This window comes from Aulonocara stuartgranti (assembly GCF_965226115.1).
Source record: "Aulonocara stuartgranti genome assembly, chromosome: 3".
Classification (NCBI taxonomy): domain Eukaryota; kingdom Metazoa; phylum Chordata; class Actinopteri; order Cichliformes; family Cichlidae; genus Aulonocara; species Aulonocara stuartgranti.
The window spans coordinates 75787470-75806895 of record NC_138941.1 but is presented as its reverse complement, the minus strand read 5'-3'; the positions used below and the strand labels follow the sequence as shown (position 1 = coordinate 75806895).

The 19426-nt window shown below is 41.2% G+C and overlaps 1 protein-coding gene and 1 long non-coding RNA gene across 2 annotated transcripts in view; one reads left to right on the top strand and one right to left on the bottom strand.

Moving 5' to 3' along the window:
- LOC309703691 (protein NLRC3-like) overlaps positions 1-11869 on the top strand; it is a 169816-nt gene extending 157947 nt beyond the window's left edge. Inside the window, exons 4-11 of the mRNA XM_082528640.1 lie at positions 2377-2493; positions 3452-3530; positions 4371-4596; positions 4733-6530; positions 6911-7084; positions 8622-8795; positions 10194-10240; positions 10401-11869. Coding sequence (XP_082384766.1) covers positions 2377-2493; positions 3452-3530; positions 4371-4596; positions 4733-6530; positions 6911-7084; positions 8622-8795; positions 10194-10240; positions 10401-10930 — 3145 coding nt within the window. The 3' untranslated portion in view covers positions 10931-11869. The remainder of the gene's footprint in view (positions 1-2376; positions 2494-3451; positions 3531-4370; positions 4597-4732; positions 6531-6910; positions 7085-8621; positions 8796-10193; positions 10241-10400) is intronic.
- LOC309703748 lies at positions 5965-10175 on the bottom strand. Its single transcript, XR_014276013.1, has 3 exons — positions 9251-10175; positions 6110-6192; positions 5965-6027 (listed from the first exon to the last, which is right to left on the bottom strand). It is a non-coding gene; the product is annotated as an uncharacterized lncRNA (long non-coding RNA).
- Positions 11870-19426: the final 7557 nt, after the last annotated feature.

The window sequence follows — 19426 nt, the reverse complement described above, 5'->3', positions numbered from 1 at the left end:
ATAAAGATGCACAGCACACTGAGAATCCATAGCCTAAAGTACAAACATGACATCCATTTACCTGCCTTTTGCAGCGAACAAACATTTCCACAGAGGGCGTTGGCATGTTTCAATTAGCGATCCAATTTTGCACCAATTTAGTACGTCAAAACTCAGTTCATCAGTCTTTGTAGTGAAATAATGTCTTTAAACTCCAATAGCTTCACCGTTTTCCTTTACGGCTTAAACAATATTATCACTCACCAGCTTTGATGAACGAGTGACATGTTGATCCAGGCCTCAACATCAAATCCGTCTGGATTACTCACCAGACGATCCAATACCTTTTATTCGAGTTCGACGGTGATCCTTGAAATCCTTATATCCATTAATGAAGAATTATTCCTTTGTCCACGGGAAGGTTTTTTACTTTGTGTAGTGGCAATTCCTTTACTTTTGAATGATCAAACGTCCCACAACTTAAAGTCCACAAGCCACTGCTGCACTGAGGTAATATTTCGTACGCAGGCAAAAGAAGTCCATTGTCCAAACCTTTTAGTTGAGAGTTTTGGTTTTGGTTTATTTATCCATTTGGCAAGCAATAACAAGATCCTTCCTACTGCTTCTCCTGCTCTGGTAAAAAACCATAGGCCCACCCCAATGCATGCTGGTCCTATACCAGTCTCTTTATTTATAGAAACAAAATGGCCCTACAGCTCTTACTGACTAATTTAACAAAATAACAACAAACAAAACAAATCATTTAAAACAAAATATTAACCAACAAATAAACCCCAAAATATAAATAAACTAACAAACTTTAACTAATTTCAAAATAATAAAAAATAAAGAACAAATAGCTCCAACAGGTCCCTTCTGGGTATCCTTGGTGATCGGAACTGTCCAGCCTTCATTTAGCCACTCTGCGTGGCTCTTGTCAATTAGCATCAGGTTTGTTTGTGCAGCTCATGGAGTTTAGTCAGCTTCAGCCAGTAGGTGTGAATCATGTCAGGACCTGGTGCTGTCCAACTCTTCATACTGGATACTTTTTCATGGATTTCTGCCACTTTAATGGTTAAAGGATCTTGTTCAGGAAAGTTGCTGTGTTTTGCTCTTAGATCCACTAGCAGCTGACCTTTTTTGTTATGGGTTGCATCCTTTCTGATATGCTCATCTAGTATCATTCTGTCTCTAGCCTGAGTGGTGGAGCTATTTGCTAGAATTATATGCGCATTCCAATATTCCATAATCTCATCCTTTGTTATTCCAGTAGCCCACTTCCGATCAGTATTTCATGGTTCCTCAAGTTGTGATGCAGATGGATATCAGAGCAGATGTCCATAGCATGTGATCATCCCAAATTTTATGCAACAAAGCATCTTTTTACAAAGCACATACAAGCAGTTTACAACATAAACGCACAAAGCTAACTCAGTTTTTCACCAAAGTACTAGTCCTGATATCTGTCAGCATGTCTGTAGAGGAAACGCTTATTTCTTAAATCCAGCTTCACAGACAGTGTTAGGGCTCCATGGTCTAAATTGGCCTTTATGTATGCAATGTTTCATGCCTAGTTTAATGCTGACATTTAGAAATATGAACAAAATGGAAAACTAAAGACAGGAAGAGAATGGCTGGTGTTACGTCTGGTTCAGTTTGGGTAAGAAGGAAAAACAGCCGAGTCCGTGTAGGTGACAAAAATAGTGATTTTATTACATGCTTCTAAGACAGAAGCATGGGAAGACAAGCGTACAGCCACAGATCTCCAAAGAGTGGACCGTTCCCCATCCTTATATAACCCATGATGACATCACACAGTTAGACCTTACTGGAAATGATAACAGTCTCCCCATAGTCCAAAGTTCTCCTTATACAAACATCAGATGATACTTTAGAGAAAAACAAGTGTGTGACATGTCATGTTGTGCAGTTCTGTGAGCCTGCGTGTCCAACTAGAGAATGTCCTGACATGACCTCCCTGTGTAAATAAGGGTGAACTCTCTATGTGCATGTTCTGATGTAGGCCTGCAAATGAATTAGAACACGGTCCTGCTGGACCCTCCAGTTATGGACGGTGAATACAATGCTGTGGATACCATTTGAGACTTGATTACAATGATGATAACCTGCATACATTAATCTTTACTCAGATTACCATAGATATAAAACAAAGATTATACTGTCATCAGATTCCACAATGGTAAATGATTAATGATTGATACTTCTAATTATAACTGTGATCATAAGAATACAAAATAAAATATCTCCTGGTCACACTGGATAATTTGGTTTGTTTGGGATTTTTTTTTACATTTATTTATAGATTTTATTAAACTATTTGGATTTTTAAATCAAGAAAATAAACTTAAAGTATTTTTTTTTCTTTTTTTCTATCAGGATCAATCTGATATCTGATCCCCATGAACCTGGCACCAGCTGTGTGTCCTTCAAGAGTGACCAATCAAAGGATTATATTCAAACATTTAAATCAGGCCTCTGTCCTCCTGCAGAGAGGTAATGTGTGTCTAAATGTTGTTGTGACTCAGTGTTTATGAATAAATCCTCCACCATGATCAATGTCAACTCAGCTCTTTTTCACACACATTTCTATTTTCATATGTGAAGCAGTGTGTGTTGGAGTGTTTCCACGAACACAGCAGTTAGAGTTTAAAGAATGGATGTGGGAGGAGGCGTTTCTTTAGTGAAGAAAAAATGTAGTTGTTGTAGTCCTCTATCATCCAGTTTCATTCTCATTGAGACGGGATTTACAGTTCTCTCGCAAATGGCATCAAAGCAAAACCTCCTCCATCCAAGCCTCACATAAAGAACAATGTCAAAACGGCTGAAATTTAAAAAATGGAGGGTATCTTTACACTGTCACCACATAATTATAACAAATTCTACAAAGATGAAAATTTTATAGTTTGTATTACTTTTGTATTACTCTGGATGTTGGTCCTGAGTTTTATTCCACCACCTAGCCGGGGTCTTTCTATGTGGAGTTTACATGTTCTCCCCATGTTTGGGTGAGTTCTCTCCGGGTACTTGCAGTTAGTGGTGTTAGGTAAGTTGGTCAATCTAAATTGCCCATAGGTCTGAATGTGAATGGTTGTCTGTGAAGGGTGTTAGCCCAGCAACAAATTGGCGACCTGTCGAGGGTGCAGCCTGCCTCTATGGTAGCTGGAAAAGGCTACAGTCCCACATGACCCCTAAGCAGAAGAAAATGGATGGATGGATAATCTGGACATTTGTACAGATGGCTCTCTATTTAAAACCCAGCAGTTCTTTGCTCCAACAATATAGATTCTGATATCTTGTGAGAACTGCCCTAGCATTAGCATAGACACACTTTAGAAATTATTGCTTTTTTGTTACTATTATTATTATTATTATTATTTTTATGTCAAGGACCAGCATCTTGACTAATTGGTTATGTTTATTATTATTATTCATCTTCATGATGCCTCCACAGAGTGGACCAGCAGAGCTCAGAGCTTCCCAGTGGTCAGGCTGCCCAGCAGCATCAAACACAGCTGGACTCCATATTTATGGTCTGTACATATACAACAACTATTTTTGTTGGATGAGGAGGCAGGGGTATTTGACAGACCTCTGCCTCCTCTAAACTGCATGACATAATTATATTTCATGCAAATACATGTCAAATGCTGGCTCTGTTTGTAGGGCCCAGTAAACTATTAGCTAAAAATTAGCTTCTTTCTAGCTAATTAGTAAGAATTATAGAAAAAAATATTTCTTGGTGTTTCATGAAATGTCTTCATCAAGTTTTTAAAAGAAGTCAAGGTTTGGATTTCATTAGGACTCTGGATATTACACATAATTGAATTGCTTTCTATGAATTTAGCCTTTACTGTGAACAATTGGTTGTAAAACAGAGGTTGCAAAAATGTTCAACCCAGTGGTTGCATCAGGGTGTAATTAACATGTGGCAGAGGTGAGATGTCACATAACCTTGACATTAGCTGAATATCATATCTTTCATTTAAGAGCTCATATTTCCTTATTATATCAACCAATTCACTCGCAAACTGCACGTTTACTTTTGGTTCCTAAAGTTTCTAACAATAGAATGAGATGAATAATTCTGAAGATCCTCTCCTGTTAAATCAGAGACCAGTTTGGTTTCAATAGAAAGACACCTGTCTTTTAAGGCTTCCAACTTTCATTTGTCCTTGTAGTTACGGTCAGTGGTGAGCTTAAGCTGAGAAACTTCTGATGATGCTTCTCTTTTCTAAGCTTCTCTCTGCACTCTCATTTATACAAATACTTCGTTTCTCTGTTCCACCTCTTGTCACTTGCATTTTGCTCTGTTGTCTCTCAGTATCTATGGCCCACCTCTCCACCCTCATTCATGAAGTATTCCATTGCAGGTCTTGGAAGACAAAATGATCACTTTTGTAAAAGAAGAACTTAAAAAGATACAGAAGGTTCTGAATCCAGATTACGCAGAATGCTCACAGAGTCAAACGGAGAATAACCAGGCATTCAAGGGTGAGGAAGAATGCCATAAGGACAGTAGAGAATCATTAGTAAACATCATACTGAACTTCCTGAGGAGAATGAAGCAGGAGGAGTTGGCTGATGAAGTGCAGAGCAGTAAGAGGATTTCTCAAATGATTTAAGCTGCTAGATAAACTGGGGTTCTAGTATTGATTCAATAAATACACATATATATTCAAAATATGTGCATATAATAATTCCTATTGATATTTTTGTCTATTGACTCATTTAGGAACTTTAATTAGGAATGCTGAGTGGACTAAGCATCAACTTAAATCTACTTTGAAGGAGAAGTTCCAGTGTGTGTTTGAGGGGATTGCTAAAGCAGGAAATCCAACCCTTCTGAATCAGATCTACACAGAGCTCTACATCACAGAGGGAGGGACTGCAGAGGTTAATAATGAACATGAGGTCAGACAGATTGAAACAGCATCTAAGAAGCTAGACAATCTGGAGTCTACAATCAGACATGAAGACATATTTAAAGGCTCACATGAAAAAGATGAACCAATCAGAACAGTGCTGACAAAGGGAGTGGCTGGCATTGGGAAAACAGTTTTAACACAGAAATACACCCTCGACTGGGCTGAAGACAAAGCCAACCAGCACATCCAGTTCATATTTCCATTCACCTTCAGAGAGCTGAATGTGCTGAAAGAGGAAAAGTTCAGCTTGGTGGCACTTGTTCATTACTTCTTTAAAGAAACCAAAGAAGCAGGAATCTGCAGCTTTGAAGACTTCCAGGTTGTGTTCATCTTTGATGGTCTGGATGAGTGTCGACTTCCTCTGGACTTCCACCAAACTACAATCCTAACTGACCCTAGAGAGTCCACCTCAGTGGATGCGCTGCTGATAAATCTCATCAGGGGGAAACTGCTTCCCTCTGCTCGCCTCTGGATAACCACACGACCTGCAGCGGCCGATCAGATCCCTCCTGGATGTTTTGACATGGTGACAGAGGTCAGAGGATTCACTGACCCACAGAAGGAGGAGTACTTCAGGAAGAGATTTAGGGATAAAAAGCAAGCCCACAGAATCCTCTCCCACATCAAGACATCACGAAGCCTCCACATCATGTGCCACATCCCAGTCTTCTGCTGGATCACTGCTACAGTTCTGGAGGATGTGCTGAAAACCAGAGAGGGAGGACCACTGCCCAAGACCCTGACTGAGATGTACATCCACTTCCTGGTAGTTCAGGCCAAAGTGAAGAAGGTCAAGTATGATGGAGGAGCTGAGACAGATCCACACTGGAGTCCAGAGAGCAGGAAGATGATTGAGTCTCTGGGAAAACTGGCTTTTGATCAGCTGCAGAAAGGAAACCTGGTCTTCTATGAATCAGACCTGACAGAGTGTGGCATCGATATCAGAGCAGCCTCGGTGTACTCAGGAGTGTTCACACAGATCTTTAAAGAGGAGAGAGGACTGTACCAGGACAAGGTGTTCTGCTTCATCCATCTGAGTGTTCAGGAGTTTCTGGCTGCTCTCCATGTCCATCTGACCTTCAGCAGCTCTGGACTCAATCTGCTGGAAGAACAAAAAAGTTCCCAGAAATTTAAAACAATAGATCCTACATTCTTCTACCAGAGTGCTTTGAACAAAACCTTACAGAGTCGAAATGGACACCTGGACTTGTTCCTCCGCTTCCTCCTTGGTCTTTCACTGCAGACCAATCAGGTTCTCCTACAAGGTCTGCTGACACAGACAAGAAGTAGCTCATTGACCAATCCCGAAACAGTTCAGTACATCAAGAAGAAGCTCAGTGAGAATCTGTCTGCAGAGAAAAGCATCAATCTGTTCCACTGTCTCAATGAACTGAATGATCTTTCTCTAGTGGAAGAGATCCAACAGTACACAAGTTCAGGAAGTCTGTCCACAAATGAACTGTCTCCTGCTCAGTGGTCAGCTCTTGCCTTCATCTTACTGTCATCAGAAAAAGATCTGGAAGTGTTTGACCTGAAGAATTACTCAGCTTCAGAGGAGGCTTTTCTGAGGCTGCTGCCAGTGGTCAAAAACTCAAATACAGCACTGTAAGTAAATTTGTGCTCATCCCTTCATTTTCAAAATACTTAACGGAGAATCCATCCATTTTCTCCTACTTATCGGGTCAGGAGGTGTAGAGTGGGTGGAAGTGCTGGAGCCTATCCAATCACCCTTAACGGTGGGAGTCAGGGTATACCTTGGGCTTTTCACCAATCTAATGCAGGATTAACAAAGAGAAACAGACAAGTATTCATACTCAATTACTGAATTAATCTTAAAGTGAAGTTGATTCTGTTCATATGGGCATAATAGTCTCACTGGGAGGGACGTTTTGTCATTCAAGTGACATCTTCAGTCTCAGATGACAACAATAGGTTTTAGGTAAACCATTGTGGATTTTTTTGTCAGAAATGTTATTGTGTTTCAGACTTGGTGGCTGTAACCTCTCAGAGAGAAGCTGTGAAGCTCTGACCTCTGTTCTCAGCTCACAGTCCTCTAATCTGAGAGAGCTGGATCTGAGTAACAACAACTTGCACGACTCAGGAGTGAAGATGCTCTCTACAGGACTGCAGAGTCTGTGTTGTACACTGGAAACTCTCAGGTAAGCAAACTTTTCCACTTTAATTCAAAAAGTCAGAATTTCTGGATAATTATTATTGCATATACAGCTGAACTTTAGAAAAATGTAAAATTACATTTTGACATGTTACATGCATGATGAGATTCTTATTTGCTATCTAAAAATGTTTGATGTGCAAATTCTGTTTTAGATTTGTTTGTATAAATTACTTAGGCAATGATCATTCAGAGATTGAGGGCCATTTGTGTTCAAAGCATTTTAGTTTCCTTTTATTGTTATGAACCTTAAAGTCAGGGCTGAGATAGGACTGTAGAAAAATAGGAGAAAGCAACATTTGGCATTTAACTAGATTGCCAAAAGAAAAAGTATATTGTATATACATCCACAGAGATGCTGAGACACATTTGTCAGTGATTTTTCCTGAGGTCACCTGGTATTTTGGGCTCTAAAACACAAGTAGAGTCTTGATTAGTGATCCAGCCAAAAGAGTTAACTTGTCAAACAGTAATTCTGCAAATGTACTACTTATAAAGTTAGGGAGACTAAAAAACTTGGATGAGTGACATCGACTGAAAATGCTATGTCCAGATACAAAAATCAACAAGACTGTGTCTACAAATTATGGAACAACTGAAGTTGGGAAGACTTTTTTTTTTTTTTTTTTTTTTTTTTAAATTCTAGTGAAAAACATTTCCAAGAATCTGCAGAAATCTCAGGTGGCACTGTCCTGATGTGGTTGTGGACCCATGCAGTAATTTTCAAGAAGAAATCAAGTCTGTTGTTAATACAGTGCCAACTCAGACCCAAAGATAACAAGCATCCAGTATTAAATTAGTTTAGTCTGTTTACCCTGCGCACAGACAATCTGAAGGAATCATTTGCTGAAAACCTGGACTGGAGTAGAAAGTTTACTAGAAAATGTGAGTGCATCTTAATCGACAATCTCTACTACGGCCAACACTAAAAACCAATCAACAGATCTACACCATATCAACAGTGATCCTTGAAATTTTTGGCTACAAGACAAACATCCACAAGGAGAATTACCCTCCATGAAGGGGTATAGAGGCCAAGATGAACCATAAAGGAAAGTTTGTCAACTATCAGAACTGCAGCAAAGACATCCCTGAAATACAAAGCAATAAGGCCTTACCTGATGATTAGCTAACTGCCTAAAGAAGCATATCAGAGAATATACATACAGAATATATGTGTAGGTGTTCCTAATATTAGGCCAGATTGATCTATGAACTGCACTCATTAGTTAAAGGCATCTGTATTGTTATTGGTATGATTTTTAGAAAAAAACAAGCCCTTTGTTTCCTTGATATCAATTTGATACAGAAATGTACAGTTATGCACGAACTACATATAGTTCCTAGAGTTTTCAAAAGTAGATGTGGATTATTAAAAAAAAAAAAGAGAGAGAGACAACAAATATTATAGTTGTAGTTGTCTCACTATAAATAAAGAAAAAGACAACTGAAGAAAATGAGAAAAAAAATGAAGTACATAAGAGAGCTGTCTATTGATGAATTGTTGTTTGGTGTATTTTCAGTCTGTCAGGCTGTCTGATCACAGAGGAAGGCTGTACTTCTCTGGCTTTAGCTCTGAGTTCCAATCCCTCTCATCTGAAAGAGCTAGATCTGAGCTACAATCAACCTGGAGACTCAGGAATAAAACTGCTGTCGGCAGGATTGATGGATCCATCCTGGGGACTAGACACTCTCAGGTATGAGGAGAATGTCTAATAGAAGAGGAGGAGCTGGGAACATTTCTTTCCATTTTTCCTATGCTCACAAAAGAAACATTAGTCCACTTTGTCAAGAAAATTGAGAGATACTTACAAATTGGGACACCAAGAACTTGCCCAGGAACAATAATTTTAACTGGCTATAGCTCTATGCTGCCCTCACTAAAGTTTGTTGCAGGCAATGTAATTTCAGCTATACAGCTAGCTTAACATTCTTTATTCCCAGCACTTCATCCTCCAAGAAACAGGCTGCTTGTTGTGTTTGGAAGGATTTAATGATGAAAATAAATTCTCTAATATTGCTCCAATGAAAGATACATGACCACAAATTAAACATCTGCTGAAAAAAATACAAGCATCTACCTGCCTCCATGTGATTTAACTCAAAATAGTGTCAAAACTTACTAATACACATTAAATGTATAGGAACTTACGGATGAAGCCGATATTGTGGACTTTAACAGCAGGATTGCAGAGATTGCCATCAGATTACAAATGTTTTTACTGTAGCAGCTAAAGAGCACACTACTTCCTGTAGACCACTTCCTCTACAAAAAAGACATTCTGCTTAGTTACCACTAGGTGGTAGTAACACTTCTTAAATAACTATAATATGTCTGTTCCATGACACTCCCTGCCTGGCATATTAACCCTTTAAGGCCGGTCATAAATTGTCCAAAATGTCTTAGCATACTGAAGCATAAAGTGCTAATTTTGGCGATACCAAGAGCTTGAGCCCAATCCTGAAATACAACCTCACACAAATTCCCTAATGCTTCCATCTTTATTTTAAGCTTCTTCTTTTTTTTCCTGGACTTTTTGAACATTCTATAAAGATACCACATTTACAATGATACTAGGTTTTTCAACTATTCTAACATGCATGCTTCCCTTAGGTACTTTATTTTAAACACCTGTGGCAATGAATGTTATTGGAACACCTGAATTCGATGATTTAGATGGGTGAATTCCATGGGTTTATACTGAATATAAAGTATGGAGTATTATGTTGAGAAACTGATATTATAAGATAACTCTGTAATGTGATCTACGAAAATATGAATCAGTTGATTTTAAAGGAACCTCTCTCACAGAGCTCTGCAAAAGTTTCCCGGAAGGACCAGTAAGTCCCACATTTATCTAAAAAGTGATGCTCATGCGCAATGTAGATTATTCCTTGCTGACTGAAGGAGTAACTTTCTGTAGGTAATCAGTAAAGTGAGACAAAGGATTATGATGTATGTATGATGTAAAAATGTTGTACTGTTCCTTTTGTTAGTGTGTAATAGTATGTGTATGAGAGCCATGTAATAGCCATGTGTGCATGCTAAGACTGTGCTGGTCTGACACCCCCCCCCCCCCCCCTCCTCCTTTCAGGGTGGAGCCTGCTGGAGTCCAATGGCTGACACCAGGTCTGAGGAAGTGTAAGTGTGTTTTTAATGGGATTCATGAAAACAAAGCAGCACACATTCAACCATCTTCATCATTCACATCTCTGATGTCAGGAGTCATCATCAAAGTGTCAATCAATGAACAGATGATGGATCAATAACTGCAGCTGGATTGTGTTTGTTCTCTCATCAGATTCCTGCAAACTCACAATCGACACAGACACAGTTCACACAAAGCTCCAACTGTCTGACAACAACAGGAAGATGACACATGTGGAGGAGGTTCAATCATATCCTGATCATCCAGACAGATTTGATCGACTTACTCAGCTGCTGTGTAGAAATGGTCTGACTGGTCGCTGTTACTGGGAGGTCGAGTGGAAAGGAACGGTTCTCATATCAGTCACTTACAGAAGAGTCAGAAGGAAAGGAAACAGTAAAGCGTGTATCTTTGGATGGAATGATCAGTCCTGGTGTCTGTACTGCACTAATGATGGTCCTGATTCTGTCAGGCACAACAACAAAGGAATATCCATCAACTCCTCCTCCTCTGTCTCTAACAGAGTAGCAGTGTATGTGGACTGTCCTGCTGGCACTCTGTCCTTCTACAGAGTCTCCTCTGACACTCTGATCCATCTGCACACCCTGAAAACCACATTCACTGAAACTCTTTATCCTGGATTTAACCTCTGGTTTCCTGGTGCCTCAGTGAGTCTGTGCTGAATTGAATGTAAAGAGTGTCCTCCTGTTAGATAAACACTCTGACTGTACATGTCTCTCTTTCACTCAGAAACACGTTTTCAGATTCATGGATTCAATCAGTTGATGTTTTAAACTGTTCTTGTAAACTTCTTCCTCTTCAGTCCTTTAAAGATGGAAGCTCCCGTTATTCCAGGCTCCACATGCTGTTTTTTCTGTCTTTTTCCACTCAAAGCTTCACAGTGAGTATCAGTACGTTGTGTTTCTCTGAAGCTCAGTTCACAACCAGCTCCTCTGCATTTTCAACAAGTCTGAGCTCATTAAAATGAATCCAAAGGTTTGATTTCTCTTTCTTAATGGGATTTTTCCAAACTCTTGTTGGGATGGAATTATTTGAAGTGCCGCAATTCCATGATTTGAATTAACTAAAATGCCATATAACTGTATAGTGTAGTATTAAGTAGACACGGCCCTGGGAAATAAAGGCATTAGACTACGTGTCCTTGGGGGTTAGAATGCTGTAGACTCTTGCCCACGCTTGCCTGGGAAAAGCAGATAACAGGGGACCATCTTCTAGTGGAAAGTTACTGAAACACTGTTGTTTAGGCTAGAATGAGAGAGCTGGTAATATAACCGTTAGGGGCACACCACCCTTTTGAGATCCGCGGCAATGTGTCATGGAGGATGCATCTTCCTTCTAGAAGTAATTGTGTAAGAGAATAAAATGTGAAATGGTCTACTGAGTAGTGTTTTGTCTTCCATTGGATGCCTATGAGGAATCAAAAAGTGTTGAAGTGTTGATATTTAACACTCTCCACGTGCTCTTACTGTTTCACTCATCATTGGAAGCTCATTATTTGAAAATGTTTCAGCCAGCTGAAAATATTGGATTGTACTGAGGGATCATAATGCATGTGGCTTATCTAATAAATATTAAAGGCTACATTACCATTTAAAACTGAACACTTGGGAGTGTTTCCTGAAAACCCTCTCTTGTCTGATCATTTCCTGATAACATTTCAATTTACAATAATTGACACAGCAGCGGGGAGTAGACTCCATCACGGTAGATGTTGGGTCTGCGCTTGCAGGTGTTAAATTATAATATTATTTTATGCCATGTTAGACCCCTAATTAAAGATTGTGAATTATTATGTAGTCTTAGTTTGCATTATTCTCCTGAATTAGAAGAAGCTGATAACTATTGCATTAGTTAAACTGATTTGCATTACATTAGACTGCTGATTTATTGTGGATGAATGATATTGTTTTATGATGTTATAAGAAATACTGGTTGCAGAAAGTCATCGCCTTATTTGTCTGATTAGAAGAGAACGGAACATGCTGGAGTTTTCTGCCCCATCTCAGCAGGAGCAGATAAACGGGGAGCCAAGTTCGTAGCTTAGGCGCCGTGTGAGAGAAAAGCATGTGAATGTTTAGGCTTTTATGATAAGGTGGAGGCACCAGAGGCTATAAGAGTTTGATCAATGCTCCACCATTTTGAGATCTGAGGCTGTCTGCATACAGAGTCCATCTCCCACGCGTGTGACTATTAAAATCATCGTTTGACTTAACCCGGCCAGACCAGTGTTGTTATTGTGGTTTTTCCTCTTGTCTCCATCCCCAATTTTGAACTCGTAACACAGGCCACGCTGGTTCAGAGATTTTTCACCTGTCAACAAAGCAAGACAAACAGCTAAACCGGTTTTTAACTTGTGGCGCAAGGGAAGCCAATCGGAACCAGGCTCTTGGAGCTAAACGCTCCACCTGTTTTCAGCCAACTCCGACCCCGGCCTCCGTTCACAGTCCTTCTTTTGAATGCAGTTACAGTTTACACAAGCACCACCCACTGTAAAACCCATATGGTCATAAAAGGTTAAAGCACTGTGTGTGTGGGTGTGTGTCTCTGTATATGTGACTTCTTGCCACACAATACATGCTTACAACTGTTTAACCACATTTCTTAGTTATCCAAAGGTAATCTCCCCACACCCGTATGTGGCTTAACCTCTTTAATGGCTCACCATACACAAGCATCGGTGAGCCCCTAAATGCCCGGGAGTAGGGATGGGTACCGGTGTCCGGTGCCATCATGGCACCGGTTCTGACATAAACGGTAGTAACCAGACCGAAAAGCAGCGCACATTTCGGTGCTTTATTTCGGTGCTTTTTTTTTTCCTGAGCTGTGATATACTTTAGATTCTAGCCAATCATTTCACGTTTCCGAGGATAGTAGGCGGGTCCAGGTTCCAACTTCTGCAATCTGGTAGAAGGTTCCGCATCTTCCGGGCAAGGACAGAGAGACTCAAGAGGAGCTTCTATCCCCAAGCCATCCGGGCCCTAAACACACACACCCGCCCTCTCACATCATCTATAATTGACTGAGACAGGACTCTCTTCCAGACACTCTAAACCAAGGCACAATGTACATTTCAAATTCCTTTAATTTTAAATATGTTTATATTGTCTATCCTGTAAAATAGTCAGATGTCTATTCATATTAATGTACAGAATTCACCTGCTTGCTGCTACTACTGCACATTCACCCAGTGTATATACTATATATATATATATATATAATGTTCTTCCTCTACACCCCCCCCCCCCCAAAATTTTTGCACATGTCGAGGAGCGTGTCAGGCTACATTTCACTGTGTGTTATACTTGTATAACTATGCATGTGACAAATAAAGAACCTTGAACCTGAACCTTGAACCAGGTACGTAGAGCTACAGATTAAAAATGCCCAAGGCGAAGCGGTCAAAAGTCTGGCTGTACTTCACAGCAAAAGATGCAAACTCAGCAGCCTGCAACAAGTGCTTTAAGCTGATACTGTGATACTGTCAAAGGAGGTAACACCTCAAATCCGATGAAACACCTGGCGACGCATAGCGTCTTTTTTGGGGGGTTTTTAAAGCCGAGAAATGCGCCGTATTTGATAGCTTGCTGCGAGACCTCACACCGAGCACATCTACTGCGGGTGGGTTGCCTGTTATCGGGCCCGGAGCATCCCCCAAAAACCCAAAGAGGAGAGTCCTGGCCCCTAGCCCTGCCAGTGTAGCAGAAATGATGAGGATGATGATGGCAGTAGCAGCCGTTCTTCTCTGCGTGAGTAGCTTAATGTTGTTCGTGTGTAATTTACGTTGAGTAGGCTAACCACGTTATTACATTAATGCATGTAAGGTGAACTAGCAAACACCATCATAGCTACATGCGGCTGTCTTCTTGTTTGATGGCAGATACTCCCTTCACCCTGGCCAAAAAGGCTAAAATGACCAAAGAAAAAGTGGAAAACAGCTGAACATGAGAGGTTTTTGGACAAAGTTTGTGTTTTTTTCCAATGTTTAAGCACTGCTTCCAGCCAAGAGTGATCCCATATATGCCCCATAGCTGCAGAAAAGGCTAACATTGTTATCTTTTTACAAAAAACCAGCTGAACATGGGAGGTTTGTGGACCAATTTTGTGTTCTCCATTCTTTAAGCACCAGTTTGAGCACCATTTAAGCACCAGCACCGTTTCAAAAGTACCGGTTTGGCACCGGTATCAGATAAAACCCAAACGATACCCATCCCTACCCGGGAGTGAAGATCCTTTGCCAGATAAGGAAACCAGAAACTAATTCAATTCAATTCAATTCATTTTTATTTATATAGCGCCAAATCACAACAAAAGTCGCCTCAAGGCGCTTCATATATACAGAGAAAAACCCAACAATCATATGACCCCCTATGAGCAAGCACTTTGGCGACAGTGGGAAGGAAAAACTCCCTTTTAACAGGAAGAAACCTTCGGCAGAACCAGGCTCAGGGAGGGGCGGGGCCATCTGCTGTGACCGGTTGGGGTGAGAGAAGGAAGACAGGATAAAGACATGCTGTGGAAGAGAGACAGAGGTTAATAACAGATATGATTCAATGCAGAGAGGTCTATTAATACATAGTGAGTGAGAAAGGTGACTGGAAAGGAAAAACTCAATGCATCATGGGAATCCCCCGGCAGCCTACGTCTATTGCAGCATAACTAAGGGAGGATTCAGGGTCACCTGGTCCAGCCCTAACTATATGCTTTAGCAAAAAGGAAAGTTTGAAGCCTAATCTTGAAAGTAGAGATAGTGTCTGTCTCCCGAATCCAAACTGGAAGCTGGTTCCACAGAAGAGGGGCCTGAAAACTGAAGGCTCTCCCTCCCATTCTACTTTTAAATACTCTAGGAACAAGAAGTAGGCCTGCAGAGCGAGAGCGAAGTGCTCTAATAGGGTGATATGGTACTACAAGGTCATTAAGATAAGATGGGGCCTGATTATTTAAGACCTTGTATGTGAGGAGCAGGATTTTGAATTCAATTCTGGATTTAACAGGAAGCCAATGAAGGGAAGCCAAAACAGGAGAAATATGCTCTCTCTTTCTAGTCCCTGTCAGGACTCTTGCTGCAGCATTTTGGATTAGTTGAAGGCTTTTCAGCGAGTTTTTTGGACATCCTGATTTTATTTTCTCTTTTTAAATCTTTTTGTGACTTGTAATCTTATGTGCAGCACTTTGTGATTCTGTCTTGAAAGGTGCTATATAAATAAAAATTTATTTATTTATTTATTCATTTATTTATTTATTTATTTAAACTCGTTGCCTCAAAAAAGTAAAGCTTACTTAAGATGACCGTTAGGACAACTTATTTAATTCAATTCAATTTTATTTATATAGCGCCAAATCACAACAAAAGTCGCCTCAAGGCGCTTCATAGATACAAAGAAAATCCCAACAATCATATGACCCCCTATGAGCAAGCACTTTGGCAACAGTGGGAAGGAAAAACTCCCTTTTTTTTTTTTTGTCCCGTTTGGATCTATAGCCATCAGAATTGTTGTCTTAAGGCCAAGAAAGATGCCAAGCGGATTTATTTTACCAAGTGGATCAGCATGGCCTTGCCATATTGGTCCATTTGATTGACCTTTATTATAATTATGAATTTATTTTATTTTCAGTTGCTACAAACGGGACAGACATGACTGTGGGATAGGACAGGGGGAAAGAATGAAAGAAAGAGAGGGAGAGAAAGAAAACCAAAGGGGAGAAGTGACGGTGAGAAGGGGGGGAAGAGAGAAAAAACACCTGGATCACCTGTATGGAGAAAAAAAAACAAGAGAAAGCAAACAACAAAGAGCAACATAATAAGAAAAAAAAAGCACCATCACAATAAACTAGCTAGCAGTAAATATCAATAGTTACTAAATAATAAACGATATTGTGCAGCACGCAAGATAGACAGCGCACAATGTTCTTTGAGGCAGCAGCCAAGGAAGCTGTAGTCCGCGTCTGTGAATACCCATGTGTACACCTGTGTGCATACCTGTGTGGATCAGCATGCTTGCATTCCAAAGGTTTCTCCATGTAATGATCTGCTAGGGAGTGTGGGGAGCCACAGCCCTGTCCTCCATGTTATGAAGCAGGTATGGAGGAGATCAAAACTCCAGACATCCAGAGGCCCCCAGAACACAAGAGACCAAGGAAGACCCACAGAGGGGCAGCCGCGCCACTGTCCCAGAGAGAGCTGAGGAGAGTCCCAGATGAGGGCTCATTCAGCAGCCGCGGAGCAGAAGCCAGGGGGAGTTGCAGTGACGCGCCCCTGAGCTCCGCCGGCAGCCAGCTGTGCCTGAGTGACCGAGCCCCAGGCCGAGAGGCCGGGGGCACCCCACCTCCGAAGTGGCCCGAGCGAGCCCCAATAAGCGGCCGCCAAGGAGTGAGCCGGTGTGTACCCGGACGCCCACCCCCAGACACAAAGAACCACCAACGCACCGACACCTGAGGGAGTTCGCCACCGGCAGGGGAAGTGGTCGGTGGGTGGAGATAGGCCTCCAAACCTTGGAGGGCCTGAGATGTCCCCAGAGAGGTGGCGTCTGATACCCAACCTGACATATAGACACAGACATACAGGCACACACAGACACAAACATCCATTCCCACCCTCATGCTCTCATATGCACTTACTCCACACTCAACCGACGTGGAGACAGACATAAAAAGACGCTGTATACACGATCACACTCCCCAAGCGTACTCTACGAACCGGGTCTAGGTACCCTTGCCCCTGGAGGGGGGAACTGCACCCAGACCCAGGTGGTGTTACCCTTTTCCCTGCGGTGGGGAGAGGCAGACCGCCCCGACTGTTAAAAACTCCCTTTTAACAGGAAGAAACCTCCAGCAGAACCAGGTTCAGGGAGGGGCGGGGCCATCTGCTGCGACCGGTTGGGGTGAGAGAAGGAAGACAGGATAAAGACATGCTGTGGAAGAGAGACAGAGGTTAATAACAGATATGATTCAATGCAGAGAGGTCTATTAATACATAGTGAGTGAGAAAGGTGACTGGAAAGGAAAAACTCAATGCATCATGGGAATCCCCGGCAGCCTACATCTATTGCAGCATAACTAAGGGAGGATTCAGGGTCACCTGGTCCAGCCCTAACTATATGCTTTAGCAAAAAGGAAAGTTTTAAGCCTAATCTTGAAAGTAGAGATAGTGTCTGTCTCCTGAATCCAAACTGGAAACTGGTTCCACAGAAGAGGGGCCTGAAAACTGAAGGCTCTGCCTCCCATTCTACTTTTAAATACTCTAGGAACAAGAAGTAGGCCTGCAGAGCGAGAGCAAAGTGCTCTAATAGGGTGATATGGTACTACAAGGTCATTAAGATAAGATGGGGCCCAAGGCTGGACTGGGAAAAAAAATCGGCCCGGGCATTTTGACTAGAGACCGGCCCACCAGGATAAAGATTGAAAATGTGACGTCATTCAGGGGTAAAACCACAAAGGATTCTGGGAACTTGTGGCAAGAGGTACTAGCGCACGCAGGCTTTCAATTGAACTCAGTTACACAGCGATAAAAAGAAACCCAAAAAATGGCAAGAAGCTGTTGTATTATTAACTTCAATAGCCGGTCGCATGACAGCCACGGGAAGCCGACGGGTAGAGAGATCATTTTTTTTATCGGATTACGTCGTTGAAGAGACATTTTTTAAGCCATGTTTCTGAAGTAAGAGCCGACGGATGGTCTGGATATACCAAATATAACGTCTCAGAACACTCCAGCTCACAAGTTAGTCTGCTCCAAGCATTCCCACAAAGGTCAGAGTTTTGTAGTAGTTAATATGTCATTTTTTTTAAACATAATTGGTGACAGGTTACAAGGAAGTCTGGCACTGAACAGAAGTTGTCACGCTATGCTCCTTTATTTATTGTGCATAAATAGTGAATTGTCCTGACACAATATTACGTTTCGCTTCTGTTATTACCATGGTACATTGACAAAAACATATACTTTTATTCACAGGAGAAAACAGTTGGTTTGTATCACTAATTGCCCAGTGCGATTACAACATACAATATTATTGTCATTGCTACATTTCTGTAATGCTACCAGAAATTATTTCCACTACTAATTAATTACCGTTGAGCTCAAAGGTTATATTAATAAACGGTTAACGAATGTGTATTTATGACGACGATTTGTGAGACTGGTAAACTTACCTTTGTTCGTATGATGGTCTTTCATTCTACACGGTGCATTTCAAGGTCCTGTACCCATCCGTCAGTAAACTGTACCTGGGCTTGTTGCAGTGACCTGAAGTTACTAAACTTCATGAGTGTATGCACTCACTCCAAGAACTGTATAATTATAAATCTGAGCGTGGTGAAAGTTGGGCAGCACGCTAACGTCTTTTGTCCACTCTGTGTGGTCTGACCCTTTCACTCCTTTGATTTTTTCCTCGTATCTTTTCTTTGTCTTTTCGTCGAGTCTGTCTTTGTATGGACCGGCATTGTTCTCCTTTTGTTTTGTACATTCCTTTTTTGTGCGGCAAAGAAAAAACAAGAAGGTATTGGAACCGGAGAATGAACGTTTTGCGGTGCTGCAAATGCTTGCATTTGATGCGGTACTTGGATTGTTTTGCCACTAGTTCCCGGCATGCAATGCGCAAAAATCACGTGATTGCTAAACAAGGGGGAGGGTGCATCCGGCCTCCTCGGCTGTAATTGGTCCAGCCCAGAGACGATCATGACCAATTGGCCAATCCAACACCTTTCATTATATATACCCTTCCTAAAAAAAAAAAAATCCATCGGCCCATAAAAACAAAAAATTGCCAGCGGCCCACCGGGCAAATGCCTGGTATGCCCGATGGCCAATCCAGCTATGATGGGGCCTGATTATTTGAGACCTTGTATGTGAGGAGCAGGATTTTGAATTCAATTCTGGATTTAACAGGAAGCCAATGAAGGGAAGCCAAAACAGGAGAAATATGCTCTCTCTTTCTAGTCCCTGTCAGTACTCTTGCTGCAGCATTTTCGATTAGCTGAAGGCTTTTCAGCGAGTTTTTAGGACATCCTGATAATAATGAATTACAGTAGTCGAGCCTGGAAGTAATGACATTTCTTGACCTGAGTCGTTGTCATCTCATAAATCTCTCAGGATATTTCTAATTTTAGAGATGTTGCGCAAATGGAAGAAAGCATTCTTACATATTTGTTTTATATGTGCG